Source organism: Marmota marmota, unplaced genomic scaffold, assembly GCF_001458135.2.
Source record: "Marmota marmota marmota unplaced genomic scaffold, marMar, whole genome shotgun sequence".
Taxonomy (NCBI): domain Eukaryota; kingdom Metazoa; phylum Chordata; class Mammalia; order Rodentia; family Sciuridae; genus Marmota; species Marmota marmota.
In genome coordinates this window covers 24,707,771-24,733,620 of record NW_026000185.1, presented here as the reverse complement: position 1 = coordinate 24,733,620, position 25,850 = coordinate 24,707,771, and the positions used below count along the sequence as shown (strand labels likewise).

General features: G+C 37.8%; 1 protein-coding gene across 1 annotated transcript in view; it reads left to right on the top strand.

The window, feature by feature from the left end:
• Auts2 (activator of transcription and developmental regulator AUTS2) overlaps positions 1-25,850 on the top strand; it is a 1,115,816-nt gene that overhangs the window by 293,785 nt on the left and 796,181 nt on the right. The window contains 1 exon segment of the mRNA XM_048790082.1: positions 15,001-15,213. Coding sequence (XP_048646039.1) covers positions 15,001-15,213 — 213 coding nt within the window.

The window sequence follows — 25,850 nt, the reverse complement described above, 5'->3', positions numbered from 1 at the left end:
GTATACTCTAGAGATTAGAGCTCTTGCCCCCCATACTTTTTGACAAATTGAATGCAATTTCACAGCTCTTTTCCTGTATTCCAAGAGAAGAAATGTCACAAAATTACTAAGTGTCAAAGCCAGTCCTCTGAGGCAAATATGTAGATGCAAGTGCCACCAAAAAGCCCTTGCTTGTGGCAGGATTAGGTTGAGCAAAGACACATAGGAAGCAATGGGAAACTTGAGCATGGACCACAGTGAAGAACTCGGTTTTCATGGAATAAAGTTTCTATTGTGGGAAATAATTTACAAAATTGATAAGATCTCTATCAAAAAGGCATCTGATTGTAAGAAGCTTTGACTGTGGACTTAACAGCCTCAGCTTTTGAGTAGAGTGCAGAGGCTTTTCTTCAATGGACAGATGGCACTCTATTCCCTGAGGAACTGACAACTATTTGGGACTGTCCTTAGCACTAAATGGTGTTGTCAGGTGGGGTGACTGCTGAGAAGAGAAGTGGTACTCTGGTAGAAATCAGTATTCTTAGAGGGGAGTGATGACATTACAGGGCAGTGTCAGCCTCAGCATCGTGTTTCGAACATAGCTTGACCTCCTCTGTATAACAAAGCTGTCATATTGGATGACTATTGAAATCATCAGAACCTGCTGGTACTCAGGCAGTATAGGGCCCATGCCATCTATGGGATAAAGGTTCTAGTGACAAGACAGAAACTGGGCAGAGGAAAAAAGAAAGTCTCCCTTAAACATGCTGCCATCTAAGGTGTAGTTTAAAATACAGGCTCATTTTTTGCCCCCACACTGTTTTTCCATCTGCTCAAGTACACACCCTCCTAGCTTCACACAGCAGTCCTGGCCTTTATCATTTCATGTCCCACAGAGCTCTTCTCGCTCACTATGTATTGATATCAGCTTTAAGAGCCATCATGTATATTGACTTCCTTACAGATCATGAGTACACGTGCTATTGCCAGTTTTTTTAGTGAATGGTTACCTTTCATAAGCAGTGATGGGGATTTCACGTTTTGGAGTGTGATTTGCTGAGCTGGGGTGGCATCAGTGAAGCCTCCCAGGATGGGGAAGTGTTGATTTCCCTATAGCCAGATGACATCGTCCAGCCTTCTCTGCTAGGGACTGAGGGTCAGTGTCATAGCATATGTTTCTGTGCCAGAAAAACAGAAAGAAATTGTTTAAAGTTTGTAATTTGAGTGCACAGTTTCTAAGATGTATACCTGAAAGGATGTATGTTATAGGTATGCTTAAGGGGTGGACAGAATGGCTTATGTACTGAGTAACTCAAAACTTTGCTGAATTCACTGTAGACAGGCTCTGACTGATAAATTAAGGTGCTGCTCCTTAACTCAAGAAGAGATTCTCAATGCTTTCAGCAAGTCTTGGTAGCTTATAGTTTTGAAAGCAGTCATTTTCTTAAATCGCACATCCCTATGGCTTATTAGGTAAACATAGGAAAGCATAGATTATGAGTTAAAAGTATTGACAGCATTTCAAGTGCTATCAGAGAACATTTAATTCAGTTTAATTTTGTGATAAATCTTGTGTTTAATCCTTTGGTTACTCTGTAATCATGTCTATATTGATCTTTTCTGAATGACTGCTTGCAGTTTAATAAACTTTGCCATTAACCCAGAGCTTCTAAAGGGAGAGATTGATTCCATTATCAAATATGATAGAACCAATAAGTACCAAAACATGGCCAAATTTATGTATAGGAAGCCTTGGTATAGAGACAATCTTATGCCTTATTCAAGAAACTGGGTAAAAATCTATAAAGTTGTGTATGATTTAATTGATTCAGAGTTAGCATCTGACTTGTTTATGCAAACGGACACTTCCTTTCATCTCTCCAGTCTAAATTATAGTAGCCAACTGAAAGGACACTTTTCTTTCGACCATAATTGTAGGATCCAATTTTATTTTCTGCAGAGATACCTTGAAGAATTTATTTGGTCTGTGTCTCAGGCTACTGGGTATATCCTAAGCATTTGGCTACTATGCAAACCTGCAGGATAGTTCAGTTATATTTTTATTCATATGATGTTAAAGGAAGAAAATCATATGTATAAATCCTGAAATAGAAGAGTGGCGTGGGAGCGGGGGATGAAGTCAGAAAGAGAGAGAACACATGTGCAGAGTCATAGGCTGGCGCTGTGAACAAGCCCGCAGACTTGGGAAACTTTTAGTGAACTCTATATGTGCTTCTCATTTAGTGATAGCATTTATAAGCGGGAATTTTTTCATTTTGCACCTATGGGTATTTTAAGTTCTACCATTATCCATTAATGTTTATTGAGTCACATAAATATTTATGTGAATAAATATTTATGGCAGAATATTTATATAGAGTTTGGGGTCTGGAGCATTTGTACAGCTCTGGTTATTTTTTTAAGTTCAGAAAAGGTGTCATTCTTTGCTACTTTTCACCCCTGAAATAAGATGGCATAGATTGTCAGTTTTGAAGAAAAGCCAAAGATTTTATTTCATTGCTGATTTTATCGCTTTTTAAAATCTGTTAAAAAAAAAAAGTATCTTTGACATAAAAGTCAATACTTTTAACTCATTACTTAGGCTTTGCAGAAGTAGAGGTGCACAGAGGATTTTACAATTAGAAAATACTGAACTGCAATTTAAACAAGAGGCCGTAATTCTGACAGTTAAAAATAAGGCTATAATAACCTGGTATTAGGGTATAAAAGTAGATTTAAAACCATGGAAACTCAGAGTATGTTGCCAATTGCTGGTTGCCTGACTTTGGGATGTAATTTCTTTATCAGAGTTTGGTTTCTTCACTTATAAAATGAAAACATTGTTGACTGCTATATTGAACATACTAGGTAGTCCAATGAAATGATGATTTGAAAAGTTATCATAACCTTTTTAAAGGTTATGGGACACACCTGTCATCCTAGCACCTTTAGCAACTCAGGATGCTGAGGCAGGGGGATTGCAAATTCGAGGCCAGCCTCAGCAATTTAGCTAGGCCCTCAGCAACTCATTGAGACCCTGTATCAATGTAAAATACAAAAAGGACCAGGGATGCAGCTCAGTAGTAAAGGTTCCTAGGTTCAATCCCCCCTATACCCCAAATAAATAAGTAAATATGTAAATAAATAAAAGGTATTAAAACTTTTTCAACTCTGAACTACTTACAAATGTTAGTTGTTATGAAAAATCATAAATTAATCCTTGTTTTATATTTAGAAATTATCTGACTTTCTCACTTAATTCATGTACATTTCTCAAATCAAAACCCAGTTAAGACAAAAGAAGATGAAGGCTACACGTACATGAGAGAAATCTCACAGAGATGATTAAAAGGTTGAAAAATATGATCTGGAAGAAAACCCTGTACCGAATTCACACACTATAAGCTATATTCATTGAACGTCTTCTGTGTGTGTGCCAAATATCTTACTAAGGATAATAACATTACAGAAGTTGAAGGAATCTAAGTAGAGGACCCTATATTTGTAGATATTGAAATAGATTGGTCTCTGGTTTTGAGAAGTCAATTAAAATTTTGAGACAGCATGTAACACTTGTTCATGGAATAGGAGAAGACCTGTGGCCTGTTTTTTTAATTTCTTCTCTGTTATCATTTTTTCCACAAAAGATTTGGAAAAAGTTACAGAATTCTTATTTAATTCATAAGCATTTTATAGTTCTGTAGAAATCCTGCAGAACCATTTGAAAAACTTGATCCATAAAGGGAGTATCTTTCATCCATATACACTGACCAGTGTACTACTTAAAGCTACATTTAAATTCAGCCCCACATCGCACAAATTTTGCCAGCAGTTGCTTTTTCCTATCACTGAATATTTCTAAACATTAAATTACCTTTTATAAGATTATTTTCTTCTGAGTGTACAGAATGTGCCCCATCCCACACCGTGTGTGTGGGGTTTGTGTGTGTGTGGGGAGTGCTTCCCTCATTTCAGCCATCATGTTTACTTCTAGATCAGTACAACCAAACTCTACTCAGAAGTCAAGTAGAAAGCTATTCTTTTCTTGCTGGTTAATACAGATTTGACATCTTAAGAGCCAGAGTCAGGAGGACTTACTGATGATATTCCTTTTTGTCCCCCCATGTAAGATTCTGAGATCATATCAGGGATTTCTTGCCTTTCTTTTTGGGAAGACTAAGGGGAAAAGTGAGAATCATAACTGCTGTAGCATGACAGAGAAGAATTAAGATTCCATAGCCCAGAATCCTAATCTTCTGCTTTCATCTGTGGCCGATTTAATTTCATTTTAAGTGACTAGAATGGTCACACGGGATCTTTTCGTGTAGGTTCAAGTATCCATATTTTAGATGGGATTCCTGATGCATATCATCTTCTCGATATTTCTCTTCCTAATGGTAATGGAGACCTACAAAAGGTCATCAAACGAAAACTAGAATTCCTGTCTCTCTTCCAGGACTCGTCCAGAATAGTGAAGTAACCTTAAATACATATCACTTATAATAACTGTAGCACAAGCCAGGCACAGTGGTGCACGCCTTGGGAGGCTAAGGCAGGAGGATCTTGAGTTCAAAGCCAGCCTCAGCAAAAGCGAGGTGCTAAAAAACTTAGACCCTGTCTCTATGTTAAATACTAAATAGGCCTGGGGTTGTGGTTCAGTGGTTTGGTGCCCCAAGTTCATTCCCTGGTATCCCCCTCCCGCCCCCATATCAGTAAGCTAATTGATGATTGCTTTTGGAGACATTCGTTATTTAAAATGAAGGTGTGTATGAAGTTTTATTCATCCATAAATAGGAATGAATTTATGTCATTTGCAAAAAAATAGATGGATCTTGAGAGACTTAATATTAAGTGACATAAGCTAAACTCAAAGTCAAGGATCATGTTTCATCTTATATGTGGAAGCAAGAAGGAAAAAAGAGGGAAAAAGGTTGTGGCAGGCATCTCATGAGATAGTAGGGAGACCAGAAGAGGAAGGGGATCATGGAAAGGGAGGAGGATAGGATAAGGGGAGGTACTGGGGAACAAAATTGACAAACCTATATTGTTATATGTTGTACACGTATGAATATGTAACACCAAATCCTACTATTATGTGTAATACACTAATAAAAAAAATTCAAAAATACAATGAAGGTGTGGTAATATGTAGGTATCTGGGGAAGAAAACAGTGAAAAAAAGAAAATATGTGCCTTATTACTAAGTTCATGGATCAAACTTCAGGATATGAAGAGGTTCACCAGTTTCCAAGGTCTCTTATGGAACATTTGGATGATAGCAGTGACCAGTCCTGATTTTTGTTTAAAAAGGGGCCGTTTTTGAGAACTAGCAAATGATAATTTGACCCTGACACAAAAAAGAAGGTATGACATGACGTTTCACAATGCACCCCCTTTATTTTTAGTCTTCTCTTGGACTTAGTAAAGTAATTCACATGATCTCTAAATACCCTATATGTATTTAGACCTCTTTAACATGTAGGTGAATAGTAAGGGTTTCACTAAAAGGTGGATGTGGGAGCATAGTTACTAAGTTTGAAAGTTCTTGCATCGAAATCTGAAAGAGAAGAATCTTGGAGCATACAGTTTGGTAGCATGGTAGAATAACCTGGAATGAGAGGAAATAGTAATGGCATCCCATTTCCCTCATTCATTCTTTTCAAAACAGCTTACAGCCTAGTATTCTTGTTCTTTGCTAGGAAATCTGGAAAATGACAATCTATGACGCTGTCCTCATGGAGGTAATAATGATTGATCCCAGGAACACCCAATTATGTTTTTTTTTTTTGGCCAAAAGAAGTACATTAACTCTTTTCCCATGTTTGCAAACAAAGTGCCTTGAAAAAAAGTCAATAAAGGCTTTTCCAATTGATGTTTTACTAATAGAAAACCAAGGATTCCCCTTTCTGGTCACTCTTATCAGAGCTTATCTGTGTTTTGAGCATACCCATTGTAGCAGGTGAAGGATGATATCTCATTGTGGTTTTGATTTGCATATCCATAAAGATTAGTGATGTTGCACATCTTTAGCCATATTTGTTGGCCATGTGTATGTTTTTTTTAAATGTGTACTTAGATCTTATTTATTATAAGTAGAAAAGAATAATGGATAATTGAAGGGGAAGTCATTAGGATTACGTGTCCCCTCAAATATTGTCTTAATGGATTTTATATGAACGGGTGTAAGAGCAGTAGAAATTTGAACACTCTGTCTGCTTGCCTCTCTTCAGTTGACAAACCTGACTTTTGCTCTCAGGCTGGCAATTATGTTTTGTTCTTTCTCTTTTGTCTTCTGTTATCTTTTCTTCTGTTGTATGGTTTCTTTTCTCTTTTGGACTGGCTTTTGGTGTATTGCCCTTAAGCTCTCATTGATGGGATTTTCTGCCTCAGTCATGCTGTGTTCAGTGTTCAGAATGTTGCTTGTTATAGAGGAGTTAATTTTTTTTTTTTAAGGTTTCCTTTTTGTCATGCTATATTTCTCAGATTATCTGGAGGGACTGTAATCCAATTTTAGGAATCCTTCAGGACTGAGAGCTTAAACTGTTTTAAGCAATAGCATCTGGTTTCCAGGGACTCAACTACTTTGAGTGTGTTAAGGTCTAACAGCAGCCAACTCTCAATTATCTATAGGAATGAGAGATTGCTAGGACATTTTCAATTCAGAGTGTGCCAAAATCTCACTTCAGCGGATACTTGTGGTTTATTGTATAACCGAGTTTAGGAGAGATTCTTGATGGCTGCTTTTGTTTTCTCCCCCTCACCCCCCTTTTTTCCCCTTTCCCTCTCCTCTGATAATGGCACCACCCATTCGAAAGGTGTTTATATATGCAGACTTTATTTTGTAGTTCAACTTTAAAAAAAAAAACAAAACCCTCTCCCTTGTCATTTGGATTTCCTTAAGTTATGTGTACCATCATGTGTTAAATATATTTTAGTAAAATTCCTTAATTTTTTTGACATACAGAAACAGTAAAATTTATTTATGTTCTTTTTTTTTTTTTTGGTACCAAGGATTGAACTCAGGGGCACTGAGCCACATGAACAGCCCTATTTGGCATTTTTATTTAGAGACAGGACCTCAGCAGCTTAGTGAGTCCCTCAGAAACTTTTGAGAAACCTTGTCTTTAAATAAAATACAAAAAAGGGTTGGGGATATGGCTCAGTGTTTGAGTGCCCCTGGGTTCAATCATCAGTGCCTAAGCCAAACAAACAGAAAGAAAGAAAGAAACAATCAAACAAAAAAACTTTACAAAATGATAGCCTCTGAGCAGTAATTGAGAATTGAATGTTAGAAATAAAGGAAAAAAAATGAACTATGAAAAATCTACTTTGTTGTTGAAGATGATGTCAATGCTAGTCACTGTTCTTCTGTGTGACTGAGACATTAGTGTTCACAGCTGACTGGCCTCTGGAAAGTTTCATGGCCACATCTGGCCTAAAGCTAGTTCTTTTAGAGCATGGCTATCCATTTGTTTTATGAATCTGAACAGTTTTCTGTTGACAGACAGGAAACATGGTGTAGTTATTGGTAATGATAATATACCAGTTGAATATGATGGCCAGGATTGCCTTAAAAAAAAAAAAAAGCTTTATTTGGGTAAAAGTGACATACTAGTAAATTGTGTGAATTAAACTTGTACAGTTTGTGGGGTTGGAGTTGTGGCTCAGTGGCAGAGCACTTGCCTTGCATGAGTGAGGTGCTGGGTTCAATTCTCAGCACCACATATAAATAAATGAATAAAATAAAGGTTCATTAACATCTAAAAAAGTGTACAGTTTGATAAATTTTGGCATGTATATGTCATTTTGCCATTGCCACAATCAAGACTAAGAACATGTCTACCATTCCCTAAATTTTCTTTAATTTCTTTTTTTTGTTTTGTTTTGGTGGGGGCAGGTGGTTACCGGGATTGAACTCAGGGGCACTCGACCACTGAGCTACATCCCTAGGCCTATTTTGTACTTTATTAGAGACAGGGTCTCAATGAGTTGCTAGTGCCTAACTAAATTGCTGAGGCTGGCTATGAACTCATGATCCTCCTGCCTCTGCCTCCTGAGCTGCTTGTATTACAGGTGTGTGCCACTGTGCCTGGCCCCCAAATTATCTAATGCCCCTATTAATCACTTCTTCCTATCCCTCCACTAATCTAGTTTCTGTATAATTACATTTCCTAGTTTTTCTGAATTTTCAAAACTTGGCCTAATTATTGAGATTTGTTCAGATTGTAGCATGTATCAGTAGGTTATTCCTTTTTATCACTGAGTACTATTTCAGTGAATGGTTATATGCACAGTTTATCTATCTGTTCATTTGTTGTCATACATTTGGGTTGTGTTTCCAGTTTTATGCTCAGTACTAATCTGATATAAATGTGCACCTGCAAGTCTCTGTGTAGCATATGTATGTATTTCTCTATTTTATCTGAAAATAAAAGGTTGTATCACATGGTAGCTGTACTTTGAACTTTTATATAAGCCGCCATATTCTTTTTCGAGATGGTTGTATTTTTTTACATTCCAATGTGGTAGTATATGAAAGTTTCTTTGTATCTTTGCTCCCAGTTGGTGTTGGTCATTTCTTTTCATTTCAGCCTTTCTAATACTTTTGTATCTCATTGTGGTTTTAAGTTGCACTTCCTGAATGAACTCTTGATGTTGACCATCTCTCCATAGGCTTAAATGCCACTCAGAAGTCTTGTTCAGTGAGTGTCTGTTCAGATCTTTTTCCAACTAATTTTTTTTAATTTATCTTTGAGAACTTTTAATATATTCTGCATACAAACTTTTATCAAGTAAACATTTGATTTTCCCCCTGTAATGTGGTTTATCTAAATAGTATGTTTTGATTAAGTATAATTTATCAATTACTTTATGGACTGATGATAGTTTTGATACCTTTATGGGTTTATTGCACTCTTGGTTATTTCTCCACAGAATGGCTTTTGCTTAAAATCATTCGTCCAGTTATGTGTGAGTCTCCTTCTGGACTCAGTTCTGTCACATTGATCTGTGTTTCTATCCTTACACCAAAGCAGAAATGTAAGTTTAGTTTAGTGTGAAAGATGGCAGTAGAGAGCATTCTACTTGTTCCTTCTGTAACCTGTTTTAGCATACTAGTTGATGAATTTATCTGCTTTCAGGATTAAGCAGACTGGGTTGGGAATCCTTTTAGATATTTCCAACAGATGCAAATTGTATGACACATAGTAGGTATATTGGTTTTTGTTTTATTTAAAGATGTGAATATTTGAGATTAATTTTTGAATTCCATACTGAATATTTTGTATATATTCCTGTACATAGTCTCCTGTTTTTCCTTAAAAGTTTAGGCCCTAAAAGTCTTGCTGTAATTCCATTTTCTCAAAAATCCAATGTGGGGCACCACTGTGAACAGAGCCAAATAGAGTTAAATTATAAGAGAGCTGCCATAGCCAGGCATGGTGGTACATGCTTGTAATCCCAGTGGCTCCGGAGGCTGAAATAGGAGGATTGCAAGTTCAAAGACAGCTTCAGCAAAAGTGAGGTGCTAAAAAACTCGGTGAAACTCTGTCTCTAAATAAAATACAAAAATAGGGCTGTGGATGTGGCTCAGTGGTCGAATGCCCTTAAATTCAATCCCCGGCAACTCCCCCTCACCAAATAAATAAATATAAAAAAGAGTTCTATTTATGTTCTCTACTTTTTTATTTTATTATTGCACTCTTGGTTATTTTTAGTTCCTAGCACAGTGTACCCTTGCACTTGTTTTGCACTAAGGCATTGATGGGATCAGTGTTTGTAAAAAACATTCAAAAACAGGTATAAATGCTACACAATGAACCAACAAAGGCCCCAGCAGACTAAAATGACAGCACACAGCCATTATTGTCATTTGGTGGTGACAGGCAGAGCAGTTTTCCTTTTTCTCCTGATTTATTTGTTATTTTATTTGTAAGTTCCTAAGATCAAATAACTCAAATAAGATATGTTTAAATTGCATCCTTCTCTCACACATGTGAACGTGCAGCAGACACACATAGCACCGATGCTTTGTAAATGATTGGTCACCCCCTATTTAGTTTGGTTGGAAAAATCAAATGGAGACTTCTTTCTAAAACCTGTTTCATGCAATGCAGGCAAATTGTGTCCTCATTCTCTGTTGCCTGTGTCTTCATCTGTAATCAGCCAGTGGAGTCCCGCAGCCTACATCTGCAATTTGTTGCTCTCTCCTAGTTTGCACAACACTGAACCATCTCATTTTGAAATTCAAGAGTGGCAGAGGAAGTCTTTAGTAGAGGATAGTAATTTGGGAGAAGGGAAAATCAAGAGCAAGATCACCTGTTTTGAAGAGGGCTGATGTTGAAGGAAATTGCTTTGTTTAGTCAGACTCTGAGCCTCTCAGTGGATGTGCTTCTGTGACCTGCCCCTCCATCACCAGTGACCTAAAAATCAAATAATTCCAACCATTCATGAAACTTATTCCCATCTGTGGTGCATGGCTTGTACACTTACCCCCTCTATTGTCAGCAAAAGTGTCTAAATCTTTTCACCTAGCAGGCAGTGGACTGGTTTTCTTGCTTTTTTTCTGGCTGCTTCTGTGATTGTCAAATTAATACCTTCAAGCACTTTTCCAGATCTGTTTCTTACCTGTGTGCCCTCTTACTCTCTCTAGTCCAATACTGTTTAGCCCAGGCAGATTTTTCTCTCTGCGTTCTTAAGGGCTCTGGCTAGGCCTAGGAATTAAATTGACCCTAAATAGATTAGTAAGAAAAAAATGTACATATTTTTGCAGGTATGTTGATCCCACCTTGAAGGAAAATAACCTCAAAATGACACAATGTAAATTCTTATTAAGAAGATTGAATTGGAATGGCCTTATGTAGAAAAGTAGTGAAAATGTGTGGAGAGGCCAGAGGAAGGGAAGAATTATTTCAGGGAGATGGGTCAGTGCCCCATGGCTTCTAATAGGAAGATGTCCTCTCTCCTTCCTTGGGGTTTCTCTCTTTTGTGGATCCTGGTGGAGATGCTGCCTTTCTCCTGGTGCAGCAAAGGCAGAGTATTCCTTTTGTGTCTATTCTTTTTTAAGTGACCTTAACTTAAAATAATCCTTAGAACAAGGGGCATTTTTTCTGGTGGCATATTCTGTCACTCTTCATTTGCAAAATGCTTTCCTTGAATAATATGAGGTGTAGTTGTCTTATTATCAGAAAGTACTACAGGTGGGGTTTCCCTTAGGAACCACTAGCCTATATCATTATAAACTAATGGATCAATAGGCTTTGAAATTGCTATTCATTGATCCCAAAAAGCTATTTTATGAAATGTACACATTTCCTCCCTGTATTGTAGCCGTTCTGTCCAAGTTTCTTTAGGGAAATTCTTAAATACCACTACTTACTTGATGGTAAGTTGGTGTGTGTGTGTGTATGTGTGCGTGTGCATGTACACACTTATAAAATCATTGTATAACTGTTCTGAACATTGATAAGGTTGTTAATTTACTTTAGTAAATCTTTGTGTGTTTGATTTTTTTCCCACTCAAGAGTTGGTGATTAAACCCAGTAGTGCTGTTCCACTGAGCTACACCCCCCAGCTCTTTTCACTTTTTATTTAGAGACAGGGTCTTAGTAAGCTACTGAAGCTGGCCACAACCTTGTGATCCTCCTGCCTTAAGTCGCTCAAGTTGCTCCTATCATAGGTGTGTGCCATGGTGCCTGGTTTATCTTTTGAGTTTTATTGCTTATATGGGACATTTTTTGGTCATTTTTTCCCACTGACACAGTCAAAGGAAACAAATGATTATTTTACTATATACTTCAGAAGCAGTCAGTAACTGTTTAGAGACTAGGAGTGAACAAATGATGGGATGGCCTGGTTTATGCAGGAATTGTTCCAAAGTACTAATATTGTCTATACAGTAACTTATAAATGGATATGTATCTTAAAAATTAAGATAATCTCTACTCTTTGAAAATACAAGCCTCTTAACTATTAAAAATCCTTTCATGACTATTCATTTTTTTGTATCTCTCAAGTCACCACCTCTATATAAACACTAATCTCCCCCTCTCCAGAGTGGGAAAAATCTCAATACTAATTGAAACTAAGATGATTTTACTGCTGTTGCTGAGACGTTGACAGGTCTCTTACAAGCTAATGTCATGGCATGGGATCCATTTGCTCTGTGTAGCTATTCTGCAGGGCAGTAAGCATGCCGTGATTAATATGCTATGTGAAAAAAAATGAATTTGTAAAAAAATTATAACATAATCTCATAAATATTAATTCACATTTGTATGAATTGCTCATAATTTTCAATATACTTTTAACTTGAGCACCTTCAGTATGATAAAAGATTTGATCTCCAATGAGATGGGCATAATGTTTTAAAAAGCACAGTTGATACCTTATTAAATATTGTGTGTGTGTGTGTGTGTGTTTCGGTTTCCAGGGATTGAACTCAGGGGCACTTGACCACTGACCCACATCCCTAGCCCTGTTTTGTATTTTATTTAGAGACAGGATCTCACTGAGTTTCTGAGGAACTCACTAAGTTGCTGAGGCTGGCTTTGAACTCTATCCTCCTGCCTCAGCCTCCCAAGCTGAGGGGATTACAGGTGTGCATGACCACGCTAGCTTATTATTTGTTTATTAATCTGTTATGCTACAAGAAAAAGATTCAGGGCAGTAGGTGGGTTGATGACAATGAAAAGAGGGTTTTTCCCCCCCCCTTTTTTTTTTAACCCTATAGGTAGTTTTTGTATTTCCTTTAGAAGTAGTCCAATTTAATTGTATTATAAATGAGCAACTCACAATGTAACTCGCCTGCCTCCTTCTGTTGTTGATATTCCTCAGTATCTTTTCATGAGAGGTAACTCTTTTGTTTAAATGTGAGATTAAACACAGAAAATACTTTGAGCTAAGCAGGTGTTTAACATAACTTATTGATGTAGTAGATGCTGGACAAAGGAATTCTATTTAGCAGACATTAATTGAATATTTTTATGTGTTAGGTATAGTGTGCAAGATCTGAGACTATGCAGTCAGTGACCATTGCACTTGCTTTGATTGCAGCTTGTCCTCTGAAACATTGCTCACTACATCCACATTTTCTCAGGACAGCTACCTCTCAAATAGCATAGGACAGATCATCTAACAGCTAGAGGTTAGACCCAAAGCCACTCACTTGCCTTATTGGACTGTTTTAATTTTATTTCTTACCCCCACATGTAGGCCTTTACTCCTTTCTGGGGTTTCTTGATATTTGCATATTGCATTATATTTTTATCACATGTTCATCTCAACATCCTTACTTTCCACCTTCTTTGCAAAATGTAAATGACAATATACATTGCCTACTGGCACTATCAAGCTTTCAAAGCTTGCTTTGGTGTATTATAAGCAGTTTAGTATTTTTTAAAATCACTATTATACTTTATTTTTATTGTGCTTAATCACTGCTGTGCTTTATAGGTTTGAATGTTTTAACTAGTCTTGTTTACTTATGCATTAAATAAGTATATATTGACCACCAATTATTTTACCTGGCTTATGTAAAACACTTATTTGATGAAACACTGGGATTGCAGAGGTCCGCTGCTTACTTCCTGCCACTTTTGACCTTTTTTTCAGACAGATTATGCTATCAGCTGCTTCAAGGCTTTTGCCCAAGTTGTCTGTGCTCAGCCTTTCAGACTATGTCATCTTGTTGACCCTAACCCTCTGCCCTGGTCTAGATCATTTCCCCCAGTTTTAATACCTTTTGCCTTTCCTTTTGAGTTATCATTACAGTTTGTAGTGATATATTTAGTATGTGGGTATTAAATTTCGAAGGGAGGAAAGAGTGAAATTTTGAGATGGAAAAATAGGTAGAAATATTTTTTTTTTAACTTTACTTTTGGTAATACTGGTGACTGAACACACACATGCTAGGAAAGTGCTGAACCACTGAGTTATCCCCCTCTACAAACCTTTTTAAAATTTTTATTTTGAGACAAGGGTCTCCTTAAGTTGCTGGCACTGGCCTTGAACTTGGAAACCTCCTTCCTCAGCCTCTTGAGTAGCTGGATTATAGGTGTGTGCACCCACCCTCAGCTTTATTTTGGTTTTATTTTATTTTTCAGTGTGCCATTAGGACCACAGAAACTGAGAAAATGTGGGAAGGAGACTCCATGAAAGAACATTGTCAGTTTAAGAATTGTATCTCATTTCTCAGGATTCATATGGCATATATCAGGTGATCTGAGGTTCCGTAAGTTTTGCACATGAGCTCAGAATTTCAGTGACTGACTTCAAGGCTTGAAATGAATGGTGCTAGCATCTAGACTGAGCCCAGGCCTTCTGGTATTCTCAGTATGTTGTGAGCTGCCTGTAGGGACTTCTGTTTATTAGTTCATGTGGGCTTCAGATTCTGCACTGGGCAACTCCTGTTAGAGGACATTGATTACCCATAAGGATAAATGCAAAGTTGTTGCTGTTGATCTTTGTGATGATTATATTGTCATTTACATTTTGCAAAGAAGGTGGAAAGTAAGGATGTTGAGATGAACATGTGATAAAAATATAATGCATTATGGAAACATTCTAATTATATGAATTGATAGTTTTCTTCTTGTTGGCTCTGATATGTTCAGTCTTGTGCCTTTTCTTTTGAACTGGGCATGTACTTAGTATTCGTCTTTGAAATATACAGTCATTGAAAAGTCACTTGAAAAGTAAGAATATTGAGCTTCTTCTGGAAATGTCATTGTGTGCTGATCCAGCACAGAATGAAACAAAGGCACCAGTGAAATCACTTTCAATGGACAAGTACTTTGTGCTTTATTACGTTTTCTGTCCAAGAAGATTAGAAAGGGTATATTTGTGATAGCATCAGGGACTCAGAAAAGAGAGCCATGTTTCTCAGTTTTAGGTTATTACATCCTATTTTTCTGTCCCCATCACCTTTTCTAGTAATTTTATTGAACCTTTGTTTTGGATATGGCCCTAGATACCTGCATAACCATCGCTTCCCTTTCCTTCCTTTTTTCCCCCCCCCTACAGAAAGATGTAGCACTTAAGCCTCACGAACGTGTGGAGAAACGCCAGACTCCCTTGACCAAGAAGAAACGAGAAGCACTTACCAATGGTTTATCTTTTCATTCAAAGAAGAGCAGACTCAGCCACCCACACCACTACAGCTCAGACCGAGAAAATGACCGTAATCTCTGCCAGCACCTTGGGAAGAGAAAGAAAATGCCGAAGGGACTCAGACAGGTGAGAAAACTTGGATTTATTTTATTCTGTGAACTTCTATAGATGTTTGCTTCTCTGTGGTTGTTCGCACAGGTGGAGAAGTTATCCTTGGTGGCATCCTGTAACTGCTTGCAGAGCTGTATGCTTGCTTCTAAAGGATTATAATCCCAATCTCATTTTTTTTTTCCAGTTAGAATTGGTAACTTTGGCTTGGTATCCTTTCCATTGAATACTCTCTACGCAGCAAAGCTTGATGTGTTTAGGGCAGACTGGTGTTTAAGGCAGACTGAAGTCTTGACAGTTGTCAAGGTGGACTGGTGTGTAGGGAAAAGAACCTTGAAATTAGGACAAAAGGGATAGGGAAATTTAGTGACATACATTGTGTATTTCATGGTTCCAGGGTACTAAAATTGGATCTTTGAGTAGTGCTTTGCATAAGATTGACATTTTCTAGGGAAGCTCAAGTATTGTGGCATGTGAGAGAGCAGTGACAAAGAAAGGGACTGCCTTTTAGTGCCTTAATTGTTTTCCATAGTCCATAATTGAAGACAGTCTTTGTGATCTGCCAATTGAATACAAGTTGGTAGTGGGGCTCCCTGGCCTGTTAATTAGGTTTCAATGATCCACAGGCAAATATTGCCCTTGGAATTTGAGGAGAATTTTTGTCTGTGAAATCTGTACATTTGATGACTGATAAAGAGAGATGAAGTTGTTTGTAACAATTTTTTTTCCCCTGCAGAAATCCAGAGGCTCTAGTGACTGTATAGTTACCTGTGTCCTGGGTATGTTTTGTTTTTGGTGAGACCATTGGGTGGGATTGACTATTACTTGAAGGAAGCAGGGGAAGGAATTGTGGTTCACAGAGCAGGTGCTGTTAATTAGAAGCTGAACAGGTAATTTCTAGTTGCAGGGGTTTCTTTGCAGAGGGGAAAGATCTGCAATCATATAAAACAGTGGTTTCAAAACCCACAGACCATTATAATCACATCGTTAGCCCCACTAAACATAAATTTTTGCCCTCTCCTTAGGATCTAATGAAGTTTTTCTTAAAAGATATTTTAGTTGTAAATGGACACAATATCTGTTTTACGTATGTTTGTATGTATGTATGTGTTGCTGAGGATCAAACCCAGTACCTCACACATGCAAGGCAAGCGCTCAACCACTGAGCTACAATCCCAGCCCATAATGTAGATTTTAGCTTAAGAAATTTCTGTTTGATAATGATCATACTGGTTTGGAAGTTATGTTACAAAGCATCTAGAGTGTATTTTGCATGATGAATTTTAGCTTAAAGATCAGAAGGTTCAGAAGCCTCAAGAAAAGGTAATGAGCAGTTTGGTGTCAGAGTTCAGCCTGTGGATAATAAAGGAGAGTATACTAAGAACCATCTGGAATGATGGGTTCAGCATGGACTCCAAAAGCTTCTTGCATGTAATGCCCTTCAGTATGACACTCAGGATGGTGTTTCTGAGGGCTAACATATAATCCTAAAATCCCCCAATTGAAGTTATAATACATACAGTTCTATAATAATTATGCTGTAGGCATTCAGTGAGGTAGTTTGCATAATATAACCTGTAATTCATACATCAACCCTGCCTAGTAGGAAATTATGGTTACCCTGCTGATGTGGAAACTCATACTTGATCAAATGGCTTGTCTGAGGCCATCTGGCAGTGAGGTTCAGCACAATGATTTAGATCCAAATCTTTTCAGCCAAGAGCCTCCGCTTTCCCCTGTACCTTCTCTTTGGGTATGCAGAAAAAGCACAGCAGGTCAGAGGATGGGAGGGGTTTACAAATATTTCTAGAAACTAAATGATAGTATGGTCAAACAGACTTTGACTTTGGCCATCAAAATGGTCTTTGAAGGTAAAAGAAAAATCAGAATAAGCTATGAAATTTAGAGGGTAGATCAAGAGCTGGAGAGTTTGAAAGTAACCAAATTTGGATTAAGATTTTTTAATAAGGAGGAAGGGAGAGGGGTGCGAAAGTCAAAATAGAGCTTGCACAGGTTGTCTCCTTAAGGCGCTTTATTCTCTCATTTGGAGACTAAATTCATTATCACAATGAAACGGCTGAGTAACACAAAAGTGATGTGTTGTCAAATCTACTGGCCAAATCATGACTTCTGTGAAGAATTTTGGGAAAACATAATCCTTCCCAGAACACTGAGTAAAGTCAAAAAAATTTTGAATATATCTGACATGGAGACCACAAGGAATGCTTTAAAAATTTAGTATTTTATATTTTAAAATACAGAGAATGCAAAAGGGTTTTAAAAATAGAGCAGCAATGATAAAAAGTTGATGAGAGTTCACATAATTTTCAGGTTTGGCTCCAACTAGATATCCTAAATCTCAGTTTAATTCATTAGATTTTCCTTTCTCTCTGGTTTGAACTGAACCAGAGGAAATAGACCGAAGTGACCTACAAGTCATTTTTACGATATATTAACTTTTTAAACAGACATCAGGATGTATCATCAAAATAAATCGAGCCTTTCTCCTTAACTGAGACTTAGGTGCCCCAAAGTCATTAAGAGCAGAATTTTGCAGAAAAGAGATAACCTATTGAGATGCCTTCTAGTTGTAGACAAACACTATTCATGGGAAAAATTAAGGAATTTGGGAATACGTTACCAGTTTAGCAGGTAGACGCTGATCTTGCTGATAAAGATGGTTTATGCTTTATATGATTTAAAAAGCTTTATATAAGTTAAAAAGCTTTATATAAGTATTGTATAGACAATACTTATAAGAAATGGAAATTTGCTTCTCTTTGAAAATCCAGTATGGCCGAGTCAAATTTGGTGGAACATTTATAGTTGACCAAAAATGTCTGCTGATTTCTAGGAAGAAAAGTCATGGATTCCAGTGCAGTCTTTAAAATTAAAGCTGTTACTCATTCATTTCGGTTAATTAATAATAAAGTTAGAGCTGTCCTTGGTGGGTTCATTTTCTTTCTGTACTAGCATTGCACATTGGATGTATTTGGCATAAATGGTGGTGTTGGTGTATGAGGGCCCAGGTAACTAAGCCACCATCTATCTTTCTACCCATCCTGATGAAGCAGTATTTCCCAGTCTATGTTCTTTCCTATTTCAGTTGTTTGGTACCAGTGATTGGTTCTGTAATTTTTTTTATCTTTATTTTGCTTATTCATTTTTATGTGGTGGTGAGGATCGAACCCAGTGCCTCACATGTGCAAAGCAAGCGCTCTGCCACTTAGCCACAACCCCAGCCCCTGGTTCTGTATTTTAGAGAGACTTATTCATGATGTCTTGGGAACTCTCTGTGACATTTGTTATTAGAGAAAGTTATCTTGCAAAGGAGGATTTGTAATGGAAAACTTTGATTAAACAGATCCAGTTCAAGTCACATTTTTGAAAACCTGCTATAATTAGTTTTGGGTGAAAATACAGGCCCAAAATCACCCAGGTATTTATCCAGCTTGACTCTAGAGCCTACAGGCTTCTGGAAGTCAGAGCACTTGAAAAATGAATGTAATTTGTGATTATGCTTTCATAATGAAAAGATATGAACTTTGCTGTGTTCTTTCATAATGGTTAAATGCCTGAAGGTACCTTGAGCTAGTATCAAGAGATGTGAGCCACAGTTAAACCATTTTTACCTCATACTTCAGAATTTCAAGTTTAATATGTTAATTGTTTCAAGTTTAATAAGTTTAATTGCTTTTCAAAAATCATGCTGTCATGCGAAGGTTACTAACTATGATATCCAATAAAATTGTTTTTCCTCTATGAATTTAAGTTACAGATTACTTTTTTCTCATTGTTCAATTATAAGAATAAAAATATGTAAGGAAAGATTGAGAGAATAAAAAAGCGGTTTATAGTATCTCTGGGAATTTTGATTGACTTGAATATGATGCTGACTTTCAGCATTTAGTTATTGAGGATTTTTAATCCAGGCTTGTGTATGTTCAGGAGTTAGTTGTGTGTTATACTGGAGGGGTGGCTGTTTTTTTTTTTTTTTNGTGGGTGCCTGTGATTTGCAGTGGTGTTGGTGGGAGCTGAGCAGATGGTTGTGATAGCCATGTGCTGCAAGATTCCTGTGGGAGTTGATGGCAGTGACAGGCAACTTACAATGTGCTATTTACAGTTTGGGTTTGCAGTCTTTTGGTGACATCTGAATGCTCTTTAGCAACTGCTTTCATTACTGCCTTTCGAGGAGCTGCTAATTGAAAATGAAATTGTGGGTGGGCTTTCAGACAGCCAGGCACAGGCAACTCTGTGTGGTAAGTGTTATTGGACATCTGTTGGATGTCTTGATGCCCAGTGTGTAATTCTTTTTTTTTAAAAAGAGGGTTACAGCCAAAGGTAAATTAAAGATTTACTTAGATGCACATAGGTACAGCTGAATGTCATGCCCTGCACAACCAGTCAAATGTACAATAATATTGGGCTGGAAACAAACATAGGGAAAAGCTCAGAGACCCAGGCCATCTGCCCATGGCTCATACTTGCATGGGTTCAATGTGTATAACTGTATTAAGTTTTTATTTTAAATCGGTTGACATCTTGCAGTATTCTTCATGAGTGGAGTTTAGGTCATCATTCTCTTTTCTTTCTCTGTTTATGTAGTTACTGTGTAGGGAAAATGGTTATTTTATCTATTGAACTTTGGGATGTTACTGTATATTCAAATTTTTGTCTGTAACTTTTATACCTACAGACATTTTTATATGATACAACTCTGTTGAGGACAGTTGAGGCTCCCAGGCACAGTAAGCAAAGAGGTAGATGTTGAATTTAATAAGACTTTTGACAATGGATAATGAGCTTGATTCTTGTATGGCTTCTATCAACTGCAGAATTGTGCTTTGTAGCTCATCTTTAGAGTTTCAGCTGTTGCATCAGTACCATTACTGGAATGGTAGCTTTCCTAAGTGTTTGTATGTAGAATTGTTTTATTATCTGTTACTGAAATAGCTTTGTACAGAGAAATCTTTTGCTGAGCAAGGATGACCTCCCTCTAAGAAGTGCTGTTAGCCCTCTTTTTAATTAAATATGAGGATAGATACATTATTGTTGCATTATTCTTAGCTTTCCCTTGAACATTTCAGTGAATATTATTTGGGACAAACCATGCTGATATATGTGGTTTGTTTGACTGGGAGTGATGTTTGCTCTTAGGAAGCCCCTGAGGCTTGGGCTGAGGGGACCTTGATGACACCCCCCTTGCTATACTTAACCTTCAGGCCCCATTTCATTTGCTTTGCTACAGGAACCCAGCTGTTTTAAAACATTTGAGCTATTGCTGGGTCCTAATGATGTTTAAAAGAACCTATTTGGTATGAATTCTATTTGGTAATGAATTCTGGAGCATTGCCTATTGATGTGAGTGTTGATAAACTTATTGAGAGAGTTCCAGGACTTTTCACACCTAGGGGCCTGTATCCTCATATCAGTGTGCACTCCCAACCCCAGAAAGAAGCAGAAACTAAAATAGCTCACAAATACCATCAAGTCCTGCCAGAGCCTGCCTGGTATCTTTCAGGAGGTCCGAAGAGGTGTGCCTCATGGCCTGCTTCAACACTTTACCTGAATGAATTGATCAGAGCTCTGCAGAAGCTGCCACTTGTCCTGTGTGTCTGCCTGCAGTGATGCTTATATTGCAGGTCATTCTGTAATCACTGTTTGTAGCTGTGTTTGCTTGGGAAGTGCTTGTGTTGTACATTTTGAAATTATGTAATATAAAGCTGGATAGGTCCTGATGGACAGTGACAGTTCCGAAGAGCTGAGATTGGACTTAATTACATTCAGACACAGTTAACTTTATTTTCTGTGTAGGGAATTCACAGAATGACACTTCTCACATGGTGGTCTAAAGACCACCTACCTATACCAGACCCACTGTGGAACTTTTGTTAAAATGCAGATTCCCACATATAAACTGCTCTCACTAGTGGTGACACCAGAGCAGATGCCCCACGAGTCACTCTTAAATAAACTGAATTATACTTACTTTTTATTGAAAAGTAAAATTTTGCTCCATTGTTAAAAGAACACACAGTGAAACTTAAGTGCATTTTGTATGATGTTAATTTCTTCAATAATAGGATCATATTCTTTTTCTGTACATTTACAAATTTTTTTCCAAAATATTATTAGGAGGAAAGGAACATTTCTGCCACATGTTATAGACTTTATATTTCCCCTTTCTCCCCAAAGGTTTTCAAAACAGCTGCTTCTCTTCTAGAAATTCACTTGAATGGCCCTGGTGGAGTAGTTGTGTTGTATTCTTTTCTCTTTAGGCTCACCAGCTCCTTCACATACACAGCTGTGTATAAGCATGTTGTCTGGAGTTGTTCATTTTTCGTTTTCTTAGGTCCTACTTACCTCTTTGTTTTCTTCCATTTGTAGACAGCAAAATTGAGTCTTAAAGTTTCTAAATTTTATGAATTCCCAAATTATCAAAATTGGCCATAATCATTGACAGTACTAGAGGCCAGGTGTGAATGCAATCTGAAAATATTGGCTATATATTAGTGGAGACTAACAGCCATTAACCATTTTCTTTGTAACTAAGAAAGCTACAGTTTAATAAAATATCATGCTTGAATTTGTGGGTTCTACAAATTTTAAAGGAAACATTTTCCTTTCTCAAATAGAATAAACAGAATAAAAGCCCTTAAAGAAGTTTTGGTCAAGTTGCTAAACCTATAATTACAATTTAACAATCCCTTGAAGTGTGTCAATAGTAGGTACTGTTTGTTTTTTAATACATACCTGTGAGACCAGAAATGCTCTTCCTCTTGAGATTAATGTAATACTGAATGGTTACTCATGGAATTGTCACAGTATATGAGAAAGACAATGAATAATGACTTTTGATTTTTTAAAAATTCTTTCATAAGATTTCCTTAAATAATAAAGAATAATGTGAAAGCTCCCGGGGAGTGGTCCTGATATGCATTCCTAGAAGGTTGAATTGTAGTTTTTGAGACTTCACCAAATTATTTACATAATTTATCATCACCTACCTCCTACCTCCCTGTAATTAAACTCTAAATCTCTATTTCTCAAACAGGGAAAGGTATTGAGGAGGTGCAGTTCTATAGTGTGTCAGTTTCTTCACCTTCATCTCATGCTTCATCTTTGCTCCCTCGCTTCATCTTCCTTGATCTTCCTCCTTTTTCTCCAACATGCCACATCCTTTCCTACCTTGGGCACCTTACACATGTTGTTCTCTCCATCTGACACAACCTCCCTGTACCTTCTGCTTGGGGCCAAAACCAAAGTGTCATTTCTTTGGGCTTTTTCTGACAACATTGTTTAACTCAAGGTCTTCCAGGAGTTCTTCCTCCTTTGTATTCACCTTGATTTTACTTAACACTTAGCATAGTTTATATTGACAAGTTTTTCTTTTCTGTAGCCTTTCTTCTTTCTGTCCTCTTTGCTAGATTGCAGGCTGTCCAGAAGAAAATTACCATATCCATTTTCTGCAGCACAGGATATGTAATAGTAGCTTGGCACACAGAAGAAGGTGCTGTGCCGCAGTCTGACTGGGCACAATTCACGAGCCACTTGTCAAGCAGGAATGAACTTTATTTTTAGCACGCACGCTGCACCACACGAGCTCTCCAGGAATTCCCCGAGAGCTCAACCGCAACCACGGGCACTTCTGGCCAGCACTCCACCAGCACTTCCAGGTCATTTCCGGCTCTTGAGGCAGACTTCCGGATCGTGTGGGCGGATCCAAAAGAGTCCTCCAATGACCAGCTCCGTGGTCTGAAAGGGCGGGGAAACAGCCCAATGAACATCATGGCAGAGGAGCCAATCAGCTGGAAGTTTGCTGGGGCCGCTTTTGCTCAGGCTCTCAACATCTCCCCCTCTCTGTTTAATTAAACAACAAGCATGTGGCTTAGGGACCGTGCTTGTCTTAGGTTGTCCAATACTACATATGCTTCTTACCCGTCATCCGATGAGCTGACCTCAAGGTGTCAGCCTCCTGTCTTAGGTTGGTACTATTGCAGTTGGATCTTATCCATCATTGACTACTGATCCAGCATACAACCACACCTGTGGATAGGCCTTTGTACCAGTGTGGGGGTGAGGTTCTTTGCCTCACCTCTGTTGGCCCCCAAATTTTAGCTGAACAACCATCATAAGCAGAAGGGAGGAGGATACAAAATGCCACGACACCAAGCCAATTGACGGCTCCTTTTGGAAAAATTGTACCACCAATGACATCATCAGCAAAAATACTCCAGCAGTACCACAAGTCACTGCACCAACAGATAGTTCACAATGCATACAAGTGATACATAGTCCAGGCAAGTTCTGCAAGCAGTTCAAAGCAGAGGAATCCATTAATAGCAGAAGCTGTAGTTTAGTTTTATCATTGTCTTCACTGGCACTGGGATGAAGATAAGAATTTTGGCAATGATGGCTAAAAATTCCAGCAGGCACTAAAAGAAAGCAATTTTCTGAAGAATTTACTTTATCCTGAACAGAATTATTAAATATAATGAAAAGGAAAAGTGAAAGTAAACGAACAGATCTGTTAACCTCCTTTTTTGTTCACATATTAAAACAATCCTCAGCAGCTGTTTACCCAATTTAAATTAAACCATTTAAATCATGTGAATAAGAAAAAAATATTTGGATCCACTTTTTTCATGAGCGCTCGTCATATATGATATATGGACATACGCACATACAAACATACAACACAAAACACAAGTGTGCACACATAATATAATACATACAACACATAACATACTAGTAAAGGCCTTGTAACTTTTTACAGGTGAAATCTCCATTGCAATGTTTAAAAACTCCATAGTCAAAAAATAGGACTGATCAGCAAAACATTAACCTAGGTCTGTATGAGCTCAAAAAACAAAATAGAACTTCATGATGTGGGAAAGGGCAATAATAAAATAGATATTGAAAAAAGCATCCTGGTTTCATTAGCCTCCAGGTGTGGGAGAACCACTGTCACAGATGTTATGATAGCCAAACTGGAGTTCTGGATATCAGCTGTTATGGATTTGAGCCAAATCATCTTCTTTTTGGTCTGTAGAAATCGCTTTAGTTAGTCTCTCTGGAATCCAGATCGGCTGCTGTTCTCCCTGTGGAAACACACAAACAGACCCCCGACTCCAGACAATCACTGGGTCAGGACTTTAGTTAATCTCTCTGGAATCCAAATCGCCTGCTGTTCTCCTTGTGGAAACACACAAACAAACCCCCGACTCCAGACAATCACTGGGTCAGGACCTTTCCATTGTCCTGTTAGAATATCCTTCCAAAGTACCTTGGGGTTATGTTCATTTTTTGGACACATATGCCTTTCCACAGCACTAAGCCCTGATGAATCCAAATTTAAAAAGTTTAGAGTAAAAAGGGTTATTTTAAGTTTATCTTTGGGGGATATATACCCCTTCCCAATTCCCTCTTTTTGCTTTAATAAGTACATTTTCATAGTTTCATGAGCTTTTTCAACTATGCCTTATCCCTGTGGATTGTATGGGATTCCTGTTATATGAGTAATGCCAAATGATGAGCAAAATTGTTTAAAAGAGGTAGAATTATAACCAGGGGCATTATCTGTTTTTAACTGTTTTGGAACACCCACAGTGGCAAAATTTTGTAAGCAATGAGCTATAATATCTTTAGTCTTTTCTCCAGCATGAAGGGAGCCCATCAAAAATCCAGAAGAAGTATCAACTGTAACATGCAAATATTTTAATTTTCCAAATTCTGGTAAGTGTGTGACGTCCATCTGCCAAATATGGTTAGGTATCAGTCCTCTAGGATTGACTCCAAGATTAACTTGTGGTAAAAAGGTCACACAATTTTGACATTGTTTTATTATTTGTCTAGCTTGTTCCTTAGTTATTTTAAAACGCTTTTGTAAAGTATTAGCATTGACATGGAACCTTTTATGAAAATGTGTAGCTTCTTCTAGTGTAGAGAAAATATGTATGTCATGTGTAGTTTTATTTGCTAAATCATTGCCCAAAGTAAGAGCTCCAGGCAATCCTGTATGTGCCCTGATATGGCCTATAAAGAATGGATCTTTTCTGTCCCAGATTAGACTTTGTATAGTGGAAAACAAAGAGAAAACAGTAGAGGAAGGGGAAATCCTACCAGCATCTTCAAGGGATACTGTAGCATTAACTATATACTGATTATCGGAAAATAAATTAAATACAGAATCTTTAAACATCACAAAAGTTTGTAATAGTGCATTAAGCTCTACCTTTTGAGCTGATTGATTGGGTACTAAAAATGTAAAAATTTGATCAGGGGTAACTACTGCTGCTGTACCATTATTTGACCCATCAGTGAATATATTTGGAGCATTCGTGATATGCCGCAGTCTGGCTGGGCACAATCAGGAGCCACTTGTCAAAAGAAACTAACTTTATTTTTAGAACCACACACGCCAAACAAAACAGCCTCTCAGGAAAAACCCTCAGAGCCTCAACTGCCACCACCGGCTTTCCACAAGCCTCTCTCTCCCACACAAGCTTCTCTCCACCTCCCACAATCCTCCTGCTCTTGAGGCGGATTGGCTGGGTCACGTGGGCGGAGCCAAAAAAGTCCCCCAATGAGCAGCTCCGTGGTCTGAAAGGGCAGGGAAACAGCTCAATGAGCATCACCGCAGAGGAGCCAATCAG